This window comes from Marmota marmota, unplaced genomic scaffold (genome assembly GCF_001458135.2).
Source record: "Marmota marmota marmota unplaced genomic scaffold, marMar, whole genome shotgun sequence".
NCBI classification, from domain to species: Eukaryota; Metazoa; Chordata; class Mammalia; order Rodentia; family Sciuridae; genus Marmota; species Marmota marmota.
Window position 1 is genome coordinate 1,271,705 of NW_026000101.1, and position 16,179 is coordinate 1,287,883.

At 42.4% G+C, this 16,179-nt stretch overlaps 1 protein-coding gene across 2 annotated transcripts in view; it reads left to right on the plus strand.

Annotated features, from left to right (window-relative positions):
- The window catches only part of Fkbp15 (FKBP prolyl isomerase family member 15), a 56,323-nt gene extending 41,329 nt beyond the window's left edge, over nucleotides 1-14,994 (plus strand). For both annotated transcript variants that reach the window (XM_048783175.1, XM_015492186.2), the window contains 9 exons: nucleotides 2,304-2,475; nucleotides 4,217-4,353; nucleotides 6,197-6,352; nucleotides 7,773-7,922; nucleotides 8,909-9,031; nucleotides 9,642-9,749; nucleotides 10,025-10,719; nucleotides 11,586-11,682; nucleotides 14,332-14,994. In XM_048783175.1, the coding sequence (XP_048639132.1) occupies nucleotides 2,304-2,475; nucleotides 4,217-4,353; nucleotides 6,197-6,352; nucleotides 7,773-7,922; nucleotides 8,909-9,031; nucleotides 9,642-9,749; nucleotides 10,025-10,719; nucleotides 11,586-11,682; nucleotides 14,332-14,409 (1,716 nt within the window). In that variant the 3' untranslated portion in view covers nucleotides 14,410-14,994. The remainder of the gene's footprint in view (nucleotides 1-2,303; nucleotides 2,476-4,216; nucleotides 4,354-6,196; nucleotides 6,353-7,772; nucleotides 7,923-8,908; nucleotides 9,032-9,641; nucleotides 9,750-10,024; nucleotides 10,720-11,585; nucleotides 11,683-14,331) is intronic.
- Nucleotides 14,995-16,179: the final 1,185 nt, after the last annotated feature.

The window sequence follows — 16,179 nt, forward strand, 5'->3', positions numbered from 1 at the left end:
TTTAAAATTTCATATACAGTTTTGTTTTATTTCCCTTGCCTTTAGGAAAGTCAGAATGTCAGATTTTAAATGGGAACTAGAAAGCTGGTAAAGATTTTGGGATAAGTCAAGGAATAAGCACTTTTAAAACAGGTGGGCACAGTGAACACCACAAGAAAGCACAAATGATAGTAAGAAAGCAGACAACTGCAAAAATGTGTATAAAGTGTAGTAACATAGGAGTAGTACTAGTAGTAGCAATATAATATTATGAGAGAGATGGTCCAATAGAAAACATGTGCAGAAATACATAGATGTACAGAAATCAAGACTGGTTGCCCAAGATCAACCACTCACTGCCTTTCATGCCATCTGATTCCTCTGTATGTTGTAAGAACACATCAGTTCAGGTGAAGTGGATGTGGTATCTGTCCTTTGTTGGCTGTTTCTTTTTTATTGACCATCCTTTTTATCATCATTGTTATCATCAACCTTAATATTCAGAATAGCATTAGAGAGTTTTCCAGGATGGTCATTTCCATTTCATCACATGTTGCTCAAGAGTATTTAGATTCTTTATAGGCTTGGTCCATGTTTGGCTAGTATAGAGCCCCATTTAAAATACTTGAAAAAGTCAGGGAAGTTAAAGTGTTCCTAGGAGGAATTGTAGACTCAGAAGTTGAATGCTTTTGAAGGTATTCAATTTAGATTTTAAAAATATCCTTTTCTTTCTAAGAAAATGCATGTTCATCCTAGAAAAGTTAGATAATAGCATGAACACCATTTTTCATTTTTCAGATTTGTAGAAATTCAAAGGTTTGGTGAGATGGGTAAGCATGTAGAGTGGCTCATGGAGGGGAACTGATGATATTGTACAAAATTATCAGTTCTGCATCTGGGAATCCCCTAAAGGCACTCCTGTAAACAAATGAAATGACATGTGTCCGGGATTATTCACTGGTATCTTGTGTAATGGGAAAAGACTGGAAACAACCAAGTGTCCTGCAGTAGTGAATAAACTACAGTATATTCACATGGTAGAATACCATATAGATATTTTTTTAAAAAAAGAAAAATGAGGGCTGGGTTTGTGGCTCAGTGATGGAGCACTTGCCTAGCATGTGTGAGGCACTGGGTTTGATTCTCAGCACTGCACATAAATAAATAAATAAATAAATAAATAAATAAATAAATAAAATAAAGGTCTGTTGACAAATTAAAAAAAAAAAAGACAAAGGAGAAAGATCCACATATACTAGTAGAGAATATATATAGTTTGCCCTCTCTTTTGTATGAAAAAAGGAGGAAAGAATCATATTAGTTTTTGTAAAAAGAGTTACTTTACACAAAGGGGAAAGATGCAAAATAAATTTTTATATTTTACCCTTGCATAGCAAAGCAGAAGTGAATAGGGATAGGAAGACTTCTTGTTGTTTACTTTTTATATCTTTTAAAATTTTGATCAGCAGAAACATTAAATTTTCAAAAGAATTACTTATGAAACATCTTTTCAAGAGACTCATTTATAAAATATATCATCTGATAAGTAAGAAGAAAATATAAAACACCCATCATTTTATCTAGATTAACTGAAAAACATTTTATTCTGGCACTGTTCTTCACATGAGTAAGTAAGTGTTCATTTTATAAAAACAGAATTATATCTAACATACTATTTGAGAATCTACTTTTTCATTTAACAATAGATTGTAACTGTATTCCATGCCGTCAAGTATTCTTTTCAAACACCATTTTTAATAGCCTCGTACAGGATGGATATATCATAATTTGCTTAATCAAGTTTGTTTTCAGCAATTTATGTTAGATTTCCATTCCTTTACAACTTTAAACAATGCTGCATTGAACAGCTTTAGAGCAAAATTTTTGTAATTTTTGTTTTGTTTTGTTTTTTGATACCAAGGATTGAACTCAGGGGTGTTTAACTACCAAGCCACATCCCCAGCCCTTTTTTGTAGTGTATTTAGAGACAGGGTCTCGCCGTGTTGCTTAGGGCCTCACTATATTGCTGAGGCTGGCTTTGAACTCGCAGTCCTCCTGCCTTAGCCTCCCAAACCTCTGGGATTACAGTCCTGTGCCACCATGCCCAGCCTTGGTGATATTTTTTAAGAGCAAATTTCTGCAAGAGAATTGAGTCAGAGACTGCACATTTTTAAGTCTTGATTTGGGCGTAAAGCAGGTTGAGGGTAGCCTTAGCTCCCTTCCTTTCTACAGCTTAATCTGCCTAGTCCCGTGAGGTTAGTCATTTCTTAAGGAGACAAAAAACACCTGTGTTTTAAGTGACATCATCCTTTGTTACTGTTCAGGCCAAGGTGACAGAAGAGTTAGCAGCAGCCACTGCACAGGTCTCTCACCTGCAGCTGAAAATGACTACACATCAAAAGAAGGAAACAGAGCTGCAGATGCAGCTGGCAGAAAGCTTGAAGGAGGCCGGTCTACTTCGGGGCCAGCTTGCCAAACTGCAGGCAGAGCTCTCAGGTATGTTCTTGGCCGAGGATGCTGGCACTATTTGCCACTTAAACTTAAGAAATGGAACTCTTTCCTTCCTCTCAGTCCTGTTGACATAATGCTTAGGAGATTTGCGAAGGACTGAGTCAGTAATCGAGGTAAAGTATATGACCTACATGATTATTTTACATAAAGGACAACAGAAGGATTGACTCTATTAATTTGGAATTGATCAGTTGTCACCGTTCCACTTTGTTTGAGGAAGTGTTGCTTCAACAACTTTGGTGCTTATACTGGCCTCATATGCTGAGAAGAATTAATGTGTCTTTCTAATTCATGACTCAGTGGACATTTAAGAAAGGTGTGCTTCCTGTTTTAGTTCCTCCTTCCTAGAGAAGGGTTGCAACTCTTCAGCCTGACACTCAACGCCCCTCTGTGTGGCTCGTTTTCCATTATCTTGCCCAGTTCGTCCTTGTCCTACCGTACACCCCAGCGTGCTGGCTATTTTCAGCTCATTCCATCTTGCTCTTTATTCATGCTGTTCTCTGGGCCTGGTTTGCCCACCTTCATCAGTATTTGCCTCCAGTCCTCTTCTATTCTGCCTCTTTTGGAATATTTTCCAGTTTTTTTTACTAGAACATCAAATCTTTTCCTTTAAAATCTTTTAACTCTTAATGCATTATTATAACCATTTTCATAGTTAGCTTTTGATAGGTACCATTTATATGTCTGTTCTCCCATCCAGAATGCAAGCCCCTAGAGGGCAAGGATGGTGTTTTGCTCATTTTTGTAAAGTCCTTTCCTCAAGTAAGCGTTAGTTCAGTGCCTGGCACAAAAGTAGTGCACAGGACATGGTGATCGGATAGATTGGTGAAGACCAGCACATTGACACATCTACCTTGGTGTATAGAAAGCAGTGTGGAATGCACAGATGGGACCACCAGGCAACTAGCTGGGACCACAGCAGAGTTGGATGGAAGCACAGAACACTGCCTAATAGATAGAAAGCACTGGTGTCAGTTGGCAAAACGATACCTTGAAGATACATCCCTTCCATTTTAGAGCATCACCAGGGCCCAGTAAAGCAAATGTGTTAGACAATCTGAGATTTGAATATCATTCAGATATCTCATTTCTGGTTTTGTGGTGCTTGCCCTTTGACCATTTTCTCAGGAGCTGTAGAGTCTCAGAAGTTTTTCAAAGAGAGAAATTTTGGTGCAATAAATTTAAAAAAATATCCAAAAGCCTTACTTGAGAAGGGATGTTTTAAAAGCAAACTTTTGGTGGAGTGTCCTACTGGGAAAGTTCAGACTCTCTTACCTAGGCAATGAGAAGCAGTTTGAACAGATATTAAACAAGCATCTGTCCAGTGTGGTAAGATGGGGACAGAAATGGAATTATAGGACTGATCAGTTTTGAAGGTCGTCCCTGACTAGAACATTTCTTTTCCATTCTACATCTGTAGAAGGTGAGATTCTATATATAAATATATATATATATATATATATATACTGTCTCTTATACACATCTNAGAGAGAGAGAGAGAGAGAGAGAGAGATAGGTAGGTATAACTCGCTCCAGGTGAATGTGGATTGGTGGCTTGATAATTCATATCACAGGTCACTGTGGTAATGCTGAGGTGTTAGAGGAGGTTGCTTGTATGGTGGGATGGGGAGACCAAAGCCTGCAGCTTTGAAAGAACTACTGGAATGCCACATCACCCACTGTAGCTCAGGGTCTGCAGCCAGGTCCCTCTGCTCTTACATTCCAGAGCTCCAGGAAACCTCAGAGCAAGCACAGTCCAAATTCAAAAGTGAAAAGCAGAACCGGAGGCAACTGGAACTCAAGGTGACCTCCCTGGAGGAGGAGTTGACTGATCTAAGAGCTGAGAAAGAGTCCCTGGAAAAGGTAGGTTCCAAAAGCCAAGTTTCTCTCTTGTGTCCAGGTGGCCAGGATGAGCTGTTTATCTGTTTTTATTTTCCTTTTAAAAACTATAATAGTTTGTATCCAATAGAACAAGTACATTAATATAGAAAAGTATAAAATGAAAAATTTGCTTTTGTCCCCTGGCTCATCTCATGTGTTACATGTAACAGCTATAAACAATGTGTGATCCTCCCACATTGTTTTCTGTATGCATAAAACATACATACTCACTTAAACATACATATATAGGTAGCATTTAAATTAGGAGCTTATGTTCAGTGCTTTCTAAGAAAGTATTGTGGACATTGTGCTACATGAGAATGAGATCTTTCTCATTCTATTTAAACTAACACATAGTAAAACTACCACATAGTAGTTACTGTGAGACTGTCCCACAATGTATATGATTATTTACTATCAGCAAATGTATGTTTCTATTTTTTCACTATTTTAAGCTTCTGTGCATATCCTTCTTCTGTATAACTACTAACTACCTTTGCGAATTTACGTGGGTGTTCTTGAAGGATGGATTGCTTGAATTAGAATATGGAATCAGTAGGAATGTGGCACATCCAAATATTTTTTATCAATATTGATTATTCTTAGAAAACAGTATGCTGCGAACTCTTCCAGCCCTAAGTGAGTGAGCCCATTTCTTCACATTCCTCCCAACTCTGAGGACACCACTTTATCTAATCTTTATTAGCCTCACAGGTGGAATATACCATCTTGTTTGCTCTGTATTTTTATTAATAGTAAAGCTTTCATATATTTATACCTATTTGCATTTCTTCTGTTAATTCTCTTTTTAATGTCCTTCATTTTACCATTTTTCCTATTAGAACATTACTTTGATTTGTAAATCCTATTAAGGGTATCAATTCTTTGTCAGTCAAAATATTACAAACATTTTTCCAGTTTGTTCTCTTTTAACTTTGTTTATTCCTTATCTTTTGTTAGTTAAAATTGTAATATCAGGGAACTACTAGGCCCACTGAACAAAATGGAAAGATTTCTATCTCATATTGTGTTCTAGAATAATCTAACATAAAAGGAAAAAAGTCTTTTCCCGAGGTACCAGTAAAGCCACTAGTAAGTTTGTTTTGGCCCATTTCCTTTTTAGGGAAAAGATCTTGGCCTAAGTTTATAGTTTCTTCTATGATTTTTCAGTTTAGGCATTTTAAAAACTGTTTCTTTTGATTTTTTGACTGTTTTCAGTTTTTCCTTGTTATAAACACTACTATAGTCTTTGTGAACATGACTTACTGCATCTTTAAGATAAATTGAAATTTGTGGAATTTCTGGATATGCATATTTTTGAAAACTTTTCCTTGGATTGCCATCTAAAGAGCATAAACATTTATGTTCCCATGGGCAAGGTGTGAGAAGTCTGCTTTCCTATACCCTCAATAGTTTAAATAGAATGAGAAAGATTTCATTCCTATGTAGCATAATGTCCACAATACTTTCTTAGAAAGCATTGAACATAAGCTCCTAATTAAATGCCACCCATATATGTATGTTTAAGTGAGTATGTATGTTTTATGCATACAGAAAACAATGTGGCAGGATCACACATTGTTTCTAACTGTTAGGATATTCCCTAATGCTTGATAGAGTGGTAGATAAAACTCTTGTTTGCCTTCTCATCACAGTTTTTTTCTCAGTAGCTAAGAATGTTAAATATAAAGGGGAAAAACTAAACTAAAAAATGAACAATTTTCAGAAATGGAATACAGACTCATCAAGGTCAAGAGCACCTTCCCCATCCCCACTTATCCTGTGTTAACTGGGTAGAGCTGATGGTGTTTTTCTTGTTCCCAAGAACCTCTCAGAAAGGAAAAAAAAGTCAGCTCAAGAGCGCTGCCAGGCCGAGGAGGAGATGGATGAGATTCGCAAGTCGCACCAGGAGGAACTGGACAAACTTCGACAGCTCTTGAAAAAGGCCCGAGTGTCCACAGACCAAGCAGCTGCAGAGCAGGTAGTGGGAAGCAGAAGCACTGGGAAAGAAAAGGAAGGTGTGAGGACACGAAGAAAAGCTCTTAGTTTCTTCCCTATTCTCTAGGATGAACTTCACACAATTGTTATTCTCACCTTGAAGAAAGGTAGAAAAAGATAATCCAAATATATGCAAGAAAGCCAGGTTTAAATGTAGAGTGTTCTTTTTTTTTTAATATTTTTAGTTGTAGATGGACACAATACCTTTATTTTATTTATTTTTATGTGGTGCTAATGATCGAACCCAGCGCCTCATAAATGTAAGACAAGTACTCCACCACTGAGATAAAACCCCAGCCCCTGTACTTTCTTGTCTTATTTTATTTTATTATTTATTATTATTATTTTTATCAGGGATTGAACCCAGGGGTGCTTAACCATGAGCCACATCCCCAGCTCTTTTTTAATTTTTTTATTTTGAGAAGAGCCTCAGTAAGTTGCTTAGGGCCTCGCTGAGGCTGACTTTGAATTTACCATTCTTTTGCCTCAACCTCCCAACCTCTGGGATTATAGGCATGCACTAGTGAACTCAGCTTCTTTCATGTTTAGTTAATATATAATTATGTAATTAAAACATGAAAAAAAAAAACTACAAAAAAATTCCCAACATGCAAAGTTCTCAAGTGCCAGATGTCATCCTTCAGGCACATTATTATCCTTGAAAAAAAAACAGGATTTATTTAGGTAACCAGGAAGGGAAACTAGGGATAGTGGCAGGACAAGCTGATCTCTAGTCCCTTTGACATTTACATTTCTCACTGCATTTTTAAAATCTGTATGTGCATATCTCTCTAACTAGAATGTATTGGTGCCCTCAATCTGATCATGTCTGGAAATGGCAAAAAAAAAAAAAAAAAGTTTCTGAACCTATTAACTTCAGGGTCCAAACCCTGAAAAGTAATGACCTCATTATGGCCCTGCCTCCCAGGGAACCTATCTGGACAGTCACACCTTTGTCTGGTTGGAGTACCTTTTGGAGTCCTGACAACCAGTGACATCTGCCTTCCTCCATTTAAAAAGCACATTTATTTTAAAAGTAATTATGGTCTTGACTGGGCATGGTGGTACATGTCTGTAATCCTAGCACTATGGAGGCTGAGGTAGAAGGATCACAAGTTCAAGTCCAGGCTCAGCAGTTAGTGAGGCCTTCAGCAACTTAGTAAGACCCTGCCTCAAAATTAAAAAAAAAAGAAAAAAAAGAGTGGGGGCCTAGGGACATAGTTCATTGGTATAGCACCCCTGGATTCAGTCACCAGTGCAAAAAAAAAAAAAAGGAATAAAGGTCTTTCAAATAGTTGTTTCTTGATGAAGTCTGTTTGGTGTAGTCTTTTACTTTATGGAGGATGGACTTCCCTTGGTTCAGTGGGGACCCCCAGGGCTTGGTCATTGCTTTCTCTTGGCAGCTGTCTCTGCAGGCTGATCTACAAACTCAGTGGGAAGCAAAGTGTGAGCATCTGTTGGCCTCCGCAAAGGAAGAGCACCTGCAGCAGTACCAGGAAGTGTGCGCACAGAGGGATGCCCACCAGCAGAAGCTAACACGCCTTCAAGAAAAGGTAGCTGCTTTCCCTGGTCCAGGGCGCTGAAGCAGCTCAGTTAACTGGAGGCCAGCAGGCTTTTAAGTCCTGTCAGTCCTTTTGGATATTAATAAAAAACAAAACCATGTGAGGGTAACTCTCCAATTTTCCAGTTATTATTTACATACTTATATGAGGTGACAGGTTAGTGACCTGAAAAAAGAAAAATAGCACTAGTGTTCTGGAACATGTTTCCCATTATTATTTGATCCTTCATTTTTTTAAAGCAAATATTTATTGAGTAGCAGTTGTGTCATAGCCACTGTGTTAGAGAAAGGGCATGCAAAGAATTTTACCCTCAAGACTCTCATAGTCAAGATAGAGAAATAAAGACATGCATTAAGTGTCATGGGGCCCAGAAGAGGAAGAGCTTGGGGATCTGGCAGGCTTTCCAGAGGAGATGACCTTTGAGTAGAGCCAAGAACTAGTAGATGTGGTAAGGCAGAGAAGGAAGCGGGACATCCTGGGCAAAGGCACCGAGATGGGATGGAGTTTGGGTACGTTGGGTTGTAAGGCATGAAAATGAGAGAGATGGCTTAGGGTCATGGTCTGAAAGTCCCGTATCTGGAGGTCAGTTTTTTCCCCTTGAGTATCTGGTCTAAAGCCTTTGACTCAAGAGATTTTGGAGGCTATCCTGTAGGTGAATAGGCTGTTTCTAATGCTGAGAGTTTATGTGTATGTGCCTGGAGTTATTACCACCTCCTCTCCTTTTCATTATATTCTTTGACCTGATTAGGAGCAGGTCAAGTGACCTTGCTGGGAAAATTATGAGTTGAGTGATAAAGAAATAGAATGCTCTGCATCAGTAAATGGGGGGTGGGGTGGCAGGGGACAGGGGACAGGGGTGCTCCCAGCAGACCTATGTAAGGTGAAGACATGGTGCTTTGGATGGTTCACCTCTGCTTGTGTTTCCTTACCTTCACATAGTAGCCCAAGGCCACAGCTGCAGTCTGTTCATTTTGCAGTGCTTAGCCCTCCAGGCCCAAGTCACAGCCCTCACAGAGCAAAATGAACAGCACATCAAGGAACAGGAGAAGAACAAGTCCCAGATATCTGGGGTTGAAGCTGCTGCTGACCCCTCAGAGAAGGTGAGCTGGTATTTCAGAGAAGCAGCAGATTGTGTTATATTAAGGAATCAGATGTACATAGCAGGCATTCAGAAAGCATGTGGCCAACAAGTTATCTTGGTAGCGTTCTTCTAACTTTAGTGGTACACTACTTGTCTGATTTAAAAATTAACTCTTTAGAATTTACCACCCTGATGGCAAACTCTAAAGGCCCTGTCCTTCTGACACTTTAATGGCTATGGGAAGTGCCTCCAAATCACAGAAGAATAGAGGGTGGGAGTGTGCCCAGTAGCCATTAGCCACTCATCCTTGCAGCCCTTGGCATCTCTCAGTGGGGCTCAGGGTGGGAGAGAGGTATCAGTAAGTGATTTTTAAACAGTCTCAGGCAGGCCATAGTTTGCCTGCCCTCGGTAGGGAACTCTCATGGCTGGTCCTTCTGTCAAGGTATGTTTGTTATTTGATAGTGTCTTCTCCATGGCCGTAGCTCTCAAGGTCTCCATTCACGACCAGCTATGTTCCTCTGTACTGTTCTAAGATGGCTTCATTTGAGCCTTCCAAACGCCTCTCTGGGATTTTAATGTATCTCTTAATGACTTAGTTTTGGCAGCACGTATGTTTGATTTCCAAACAGGTCAAGAAGATTATGAACCAGGTGTTCCAGTCATTGCGGGGTGAGTTTGAGCTGGAGGAATCTTACGATGGCAGGACCATTCTGGGGACCATCATGAATACAATCAAGGTACAGCCGTCCCGCTGGTGACTGTTCCATTGGGGTGGGGTTTTTGTTGATTAACTACCTTCTATGAGATCATGACTAAAAATTCAGTCAAGACTGTTGACCAGGAATGGGGATGACTGGAGCGATCGTGCCTGGATGGATGTGTCCAGCGCCTTCTAACTTAGAGAGGCAGAGTCATTTGAACTAGGTGACAGCTGTGTTAATGAGGACTGAGGATGTGTAGTGCTTGCTATTTTCCTTTTAGTGACCATCTCCTCCCCTCGGGTTTTGAACAGATGGTGACTTTACAGCTGTTGAGCCAGCAGGAGCAAGAGAAGGGAGACAGCAGCAGTGAGGAAGATGAGCAGCCTCTTCGACCCTCCCAGGAGCAGTCAGCCCCAGCCACGTCTGGGCTGTGTTCCCCACCCATGAGTGCGGAGGGGCAGGAGGCCACCGTGGTGCTGTCAGAGCAGGTAATGGAAGAGGTCACTCCATCGCCTCCACAGGTTCTCTCCACACCTGAGGACAGTGTAGAGAGAAGGAAAGGGGAGCCGGATACAGAGGTGCTTTCAGAGTTTGAAGATGGTTTCCTCCCACCCAAACCGGCCTGTACCCCATCTCACAGAGTTCTGGGACCCCCAACTTCGATTCCACCTAAGCCTCCAGGCCCTGTACCTATGAACTCTGAGTTCGAGGAGACACCTGTTGCTGGCCCAATGACAGCCAGGTCTGACAACACAGCAGGAAAGGTGCATGTTGGGACAGCTCCAGATGGCCCACCTCAAGAAACCTCCAGGAGACCATCACTGACTCTAGACCCAGAGAAGGGGGACCCACCAGCCTTAGGGCCTGAAAGCCCAGGAGAGCCCCAGCCTCCACAGCTCAATGATGATGAGGATGTCACCAGCCCTGCTGGTCCCTTTGAGGAGCCACTAGGCTCTACAGCTGCAGGAACAGCACTCAGACCCAACCATGGCTCTCAGCATTCCAGGTATGTTCCTCTGAGCACAGTGTCAGGGAATGGCTACCAATGGAAGTGGTGTCTGTTTTTTCCATGGCCGTCAACTCATTCTTCAGACATTGACTAGTTTGCTCATTCATTCATTCATTCGTGTATTTATTCAGCAACACTTAGCATGCACAGGGCTCGGTGGTGGGCACGAGGATAGTGTGTAGGCAAGGCAGATGTGGTTCATGAGTTCAAAAGCTTACAGTTTGGTTGGCAAAGACCAAGAGATATGTTTTTACATATTATAAAGGTAGGGTAAGTGCTAAAAAAAGAGAGAGAGAAAGAAACAGGGATTATAAGAAAGAATAAAGAGGGCACATTCTACATTACATAGGGTGGTTAGGGAAGGATTCTGAGAAAGTAACATTTAAACTGAGATCTGAAAATGGAAAGGAGCCATCCATACCAAGAGCAGGAAGGAGAGATTGCCAAGAGAGTCATATATGCCAAGGCCCTGTGGTGGGAGGGGACATGCCATAATCAAGGAAGTAAAAGAAGACACAGAAAGTAAAAGGTGAATAGTGTTAAGCTGAGGTTGGAAAACTAAATAGGGGCTATACTTGAGATTTTATGTTATTGTTAAAAGTTTGGATTTTATGGAAATATAGTGAGAAACCATTAAGGGATTTAGGCAGAAGAGCAATGTGGTCTGATTTATTAGCTTTAGGAGTCCACTAGGGCTGTAGGCTACAGAGAGGCCACTGCAGGCTATGGGAGGAGACACTGAAGTGGAGAAGGGAGATGTTACTGAGTGATTCTCACCTTGCAGCCCGTGACCTTCATAGCTGGTGGGCACTATGGCCAGGAGCAGGATCAGCAACATCTTCTGTGATTTGATTTTCCTTTAGTGTCTCTGGGGATGAAGAGGATGAACTGTTTCAAGGGGCAACTCTGAAAGTTCCAAGGACCAAAGCACAGCCAGAGGAGGAGGATGAAGATGAGGTGGTAAGGAAGTCCCAGGCCCTGCAAAGTCCTCACACCACCACCTGGGGGCCCTTCCCCACTGGCTCAGAGAAGAGAAATGGAGTTTGTTGGTGGCCCACTCCCTGGACACTGTGTGCAGGGCCCTGTGGGAGCAGGCTTGGGGTAGGGAGAGGGCAGCTCGGTAAGCACGGTGGGGACAGTCAGATACCCCTTTACTCTTGAGCAAGAACATAACTCTATCCACATGGGAATTAGTCCCCCTTGAAGTGAGGAAAGCTGAGCTGCTTAGTCCTGCATTGTTGTGCTGAAACCTCAGGTTTCCCTACATCAGCTAGGATGTTATTTATGTTTTAGAATTGTGGGGGTGGGGGGACTTTGAAGATTATCTTTTTGGGCATCCTTATTCATAAACAAACTGGGTTCAAAAGAATGACTTACCTAAAGCCACCAAAGCAGTTGATGGTAGAGAGAGGGCTCAATCCCCAGGCTCTGGGTTAGGCCACCTGTTTCTGAGCACCTTTGCTTACTGGCCTGCTTCCAGCCAGCTGCTTTGTTTTGTCATCACAACACTCCTGGGCAGCAGGTGGGCCAGTACTGACAACATGGCCTTGCTCTGTGGAGCGTGAGAATGAAGGGCGGCTGGGCAAACTGCTGACAGAGCACTACTGGAGCCCAGCTCCTGCATCTGCCGTTCCCTGTTTTGATAGGGTAAATGCTTCTGGTGCTCACTAGGCCATTTTGACTGCAGTGATGAGAATTTCACTGCCATGAAATGTGTATGGTGAACAGAGATGAGCTTCAGATTGAGTCCATGTTTCCAGGGACCGAAATACAGGTTGAATGGGGCAAGATTTATCCCCTCGTGTATCATCCAGAGTGGGTTTTGCCTTTTGCCAAAAAAGCAGTGACAGATCTGGGGTCCAGCTCATACATACCAGAGCACTTCCGTCTTGCCTGCCTGCCTTCAGGGGAAGTGCACTACTTCCTCCCAATAGGTTTTCTGCCCAAGACTTAGATTCTCATCTGAGAATGCTGTATACAAATTCTGCACTAAAAAGAAAGAGGGAGGATAAAAGGGAAAAAATGCATATTCCAAGGGACTGTCCTAAATATAGTTGGAATTTTTAAATTAGTAGTATGTTATTGGTATTAATGCAAGTATCATCAAGTTAGCAGCTATTTCTTGTGTATGCTGAACACTACTTCACTGTCTCATTTAATCCTCAACTAATGCAGTGAAGTAGGCATCTTATCCCATTTCTTCTAGATCAGAAGACTGAGGCTCAGGATTATTAAATAATATAGCTTATCTTATGTGGTTGGGAAATGTAGAATCAGAACCTTAGTCAGAAAAAAGCAGAAGTGGTGAGCTACATTTAAAAATCTTATACTGTCAGATTTTTTATAGCGATCACTCAGTTGATACTCAGAGAAAAGCACAAGGTCTGTTGGTAGCTGGACAGTGGACTAGCCCAGAGGCCTCTGCACACCACGCTGCCTCCTGTTAGCCAGGCTTCTGTGAAGAGATCCTGGTCAGCTCACAGAGCAGAAAGGACATTAGTGGAGACAATTCAATTTACGCCTGTCTCTAACATCAATCCCTGCGGCCCCCATGGGACCTGTTCCCTGCTAACCCAGAGGAAAAAGGTCAGGAGCCCAAGTCATGAAAAGGGGGGAGAGTCCCCCCTCCATGGCCTTTTGTGATACCATAGCTGAAGTCTTAGGTAATCAGCTTATAAAAAGAAAAGGTTTATTTTAGCTCACAGTTTCAGAAGTTTTAGTTCATGACCAATTGGCCCATTGCTTTTAGACCTGTAGTGAGGCAGCACCTCATAGCAGGAGTATGTGGAAGAACAAAACCATTCACTCATGGTCAGGAAGTGAGAGAGAGGAGGAAGGAGGGGATGGGTCCCACCATGCCCTTCAGGGGGGCACACTTCCAGTCACCCAAGTCCTCTTGTTAGACCCTGTGTCTTAAAGTTTCCACACTCCAAATAGCACCAAGCTGAGGACTAAGCTTTTAACACACGGGCCTTTGGAGGACATGTAAGATCAAGCTAGCCACCTTAATTTCCTGTATCCCTTACCTGGTCAGTGGGATGAGGGAGAATAGGGTTGTGGGAAGCTGGATCCTGTGTTCCTGGGCTTTCTTCATCTCTTGGGAATGTAGCCAAGCATCTAAATTAAACTCATCTCATTTTCAAAGGATAAAGTCACATCCAGAACCAGTCTTGCTACCTTAGGTCACAACAACTTTGTTTTCCAGTGTGACCTTTCGTCATCTTCCTGAATCTTCTCTCCTCCGTCGGGCTGCTCTGCTTCTGTTTCTTTCTCCCACTTCCATCTTCCTCTGTGACCCTTTTTTCTTCACACAAAATGTATGTTACCACATGAGAGAAAAATCTGTCAAATCATATGCTTCCCAAATAAATGACAGAAGTAGCCAAATACAGTTGGTCTTTTTGTCTCTGTTGGAAGCCGGCTTCCCTCTCTACCTGCTTGTCTCAGCTTTACCTGGAAGTCAGGGTTCACTGGCCTCAGGCCTCTTTCCAGCACACCTTCTTTCCAATCTGGAGCTGGGGATAGACGCTGGACCACTTCACCTCACAGGTGGGAGGTCCGGTGGGGTAGGGACAAGTGAGGACTGACTACTCTTTCCTGTTTTGTCAGAGCATGAAGGGACGCCCACCCCCAACACCCCTTTTTGGAGATGACGGTGATGATGATGACAATGACTGGCTGGGATGAAGACCCAGGAAGCTGGCGCACAGTTTCTCCTCCAGCCCCTCCCTAAGCATGATTTTGCACAGCCAGCCCTGGGTCTAGGCAAACCACAGGGTGAGGTCAAGGTGAGCATTCTGAGGACAGTAGTTCAGATGTCGGAGTTAGCTGGCTACCTTCTGAGTCCCACACCTGACCTGGCAAAGAGGATCGTGACCCTGTTTTCAGAACTGGTATTTTGAGCAGCCCATTGTGGTCCTGCCTTCAAGTCCCAGTTGGAAGAAGGATTGAGAGGCTCCAGCTAGTCACCTACAAGAGTCCTGCCCTCTTCCAAGCTTTCTCTTCTCTTCAGTCACTCTCAGACTAACCCAAGAACCCCTTCCATCTGCCTCCCAGGGCTCAACTGTGCCCCAGCAACAAGACCTATCACCTGGGGAGAGGTCTCCCTGGAAAACTAAGAGGAGATCACACCATCTTGATCCCAGTTCAGTTAGCAGTCTGGCCTGTGGTCCAAGGACATGTTATCTTTTATCTCTGCCTTAATCTTATACAAGAGGTCAATGAATATTTGAAATTAACCAAACTAAAATAAATATCTCTAAAGAATCTTGACTCGGGCCCTTGGGGAGAAACTGAGTGTGGCTCTAAGGGATTTCTTGTGGTGCTGTCTGGAAATCTAAGGATAGGAGCTGTGACTGGGTCAGTCAATGTGCACAAAGCACTGTGGCATATTCCCTGTGGCACCTAACCCTGGAACTTTTAGGCCTTCAAAGAAAAGCACCACTCTGCTGTCCAGCTGCGTAAGGCTCAGGGCATTGTGGTTTGCCGAGGACTAGCCTGTTGCTTATTCCTGCAGGCTCAGTCCTACAGCCTCAGAAGCCATGCAGAAGGTGGGAGGACCCTTCATTCTTAACGTCCATGGCACCTGAGGGATTCTTCGCTTTAAGAGCAGCTTCATTTCCTCTGAACTCAGAGGACCAGGACTAGTGTAGAAAAGAGTAATTAGAAAATCTTTATAGTCATTATATTTATTCTGGGATCTTCCAAAGACCATGCAGACAGTCTTCAAGAAGTATAATAATTTTAAGAAAGAACATTCTCTGATTTTAAGTGTTTATGAGATAGGAATCTGAACTCTAACTCTGGGTCATCTGCCATGTGGGGACCTGGGAGGCAGCAATAAAGCCCAAGTATTTTGTTACTTAACAGGTGTCCCTGGGTGGGGGAGCAACTGACACAGATGGTCTTATATCCAGCAACCATTGTAGAGATGCTGTTATCCCCATTTTCTACAGGAGAAAATGGAGGCTTTGGGAGGTAAAGTAACTTGTCCAAATGCACAGGTAGTGATCTGCAGAACAAGAATTCAAATCCTGGCTGTCTGATTTAAGAGCCTGGGCTCTGCGCCACCACCCTTGCCTGATAGTCACTGGATTGAGAGGAAGGAGCCAGTGATGCCTGTTAGAAATCCATGTCCTGGGCCCCACCCCAGATCTCCTTAAAATTCCCATCCTGTTATGTTAGAATACAAAAGAGTATAGAGTCTTCACAGTCTGAATGTATTTTCTTGTCCCACGAGTTCTGCGTGTTTTGGCCAAGTTACTCCTACCCTTTTGGCTTCAGCCCCTTCAGCTGAACTGAAGAAACAAACTCAGAATCTAAGTCCTGGCTCTGCCACTTTTAAGCTGGATGCCTTTTTCTGTTTCTGCTTCCCTGTCTCTAAGATGAAGAGAGAAGTAGTCTCTACCTTGCTGTGAGAATTAAATGAGCTAATATTTGTATAAAGTGCTTAAAACA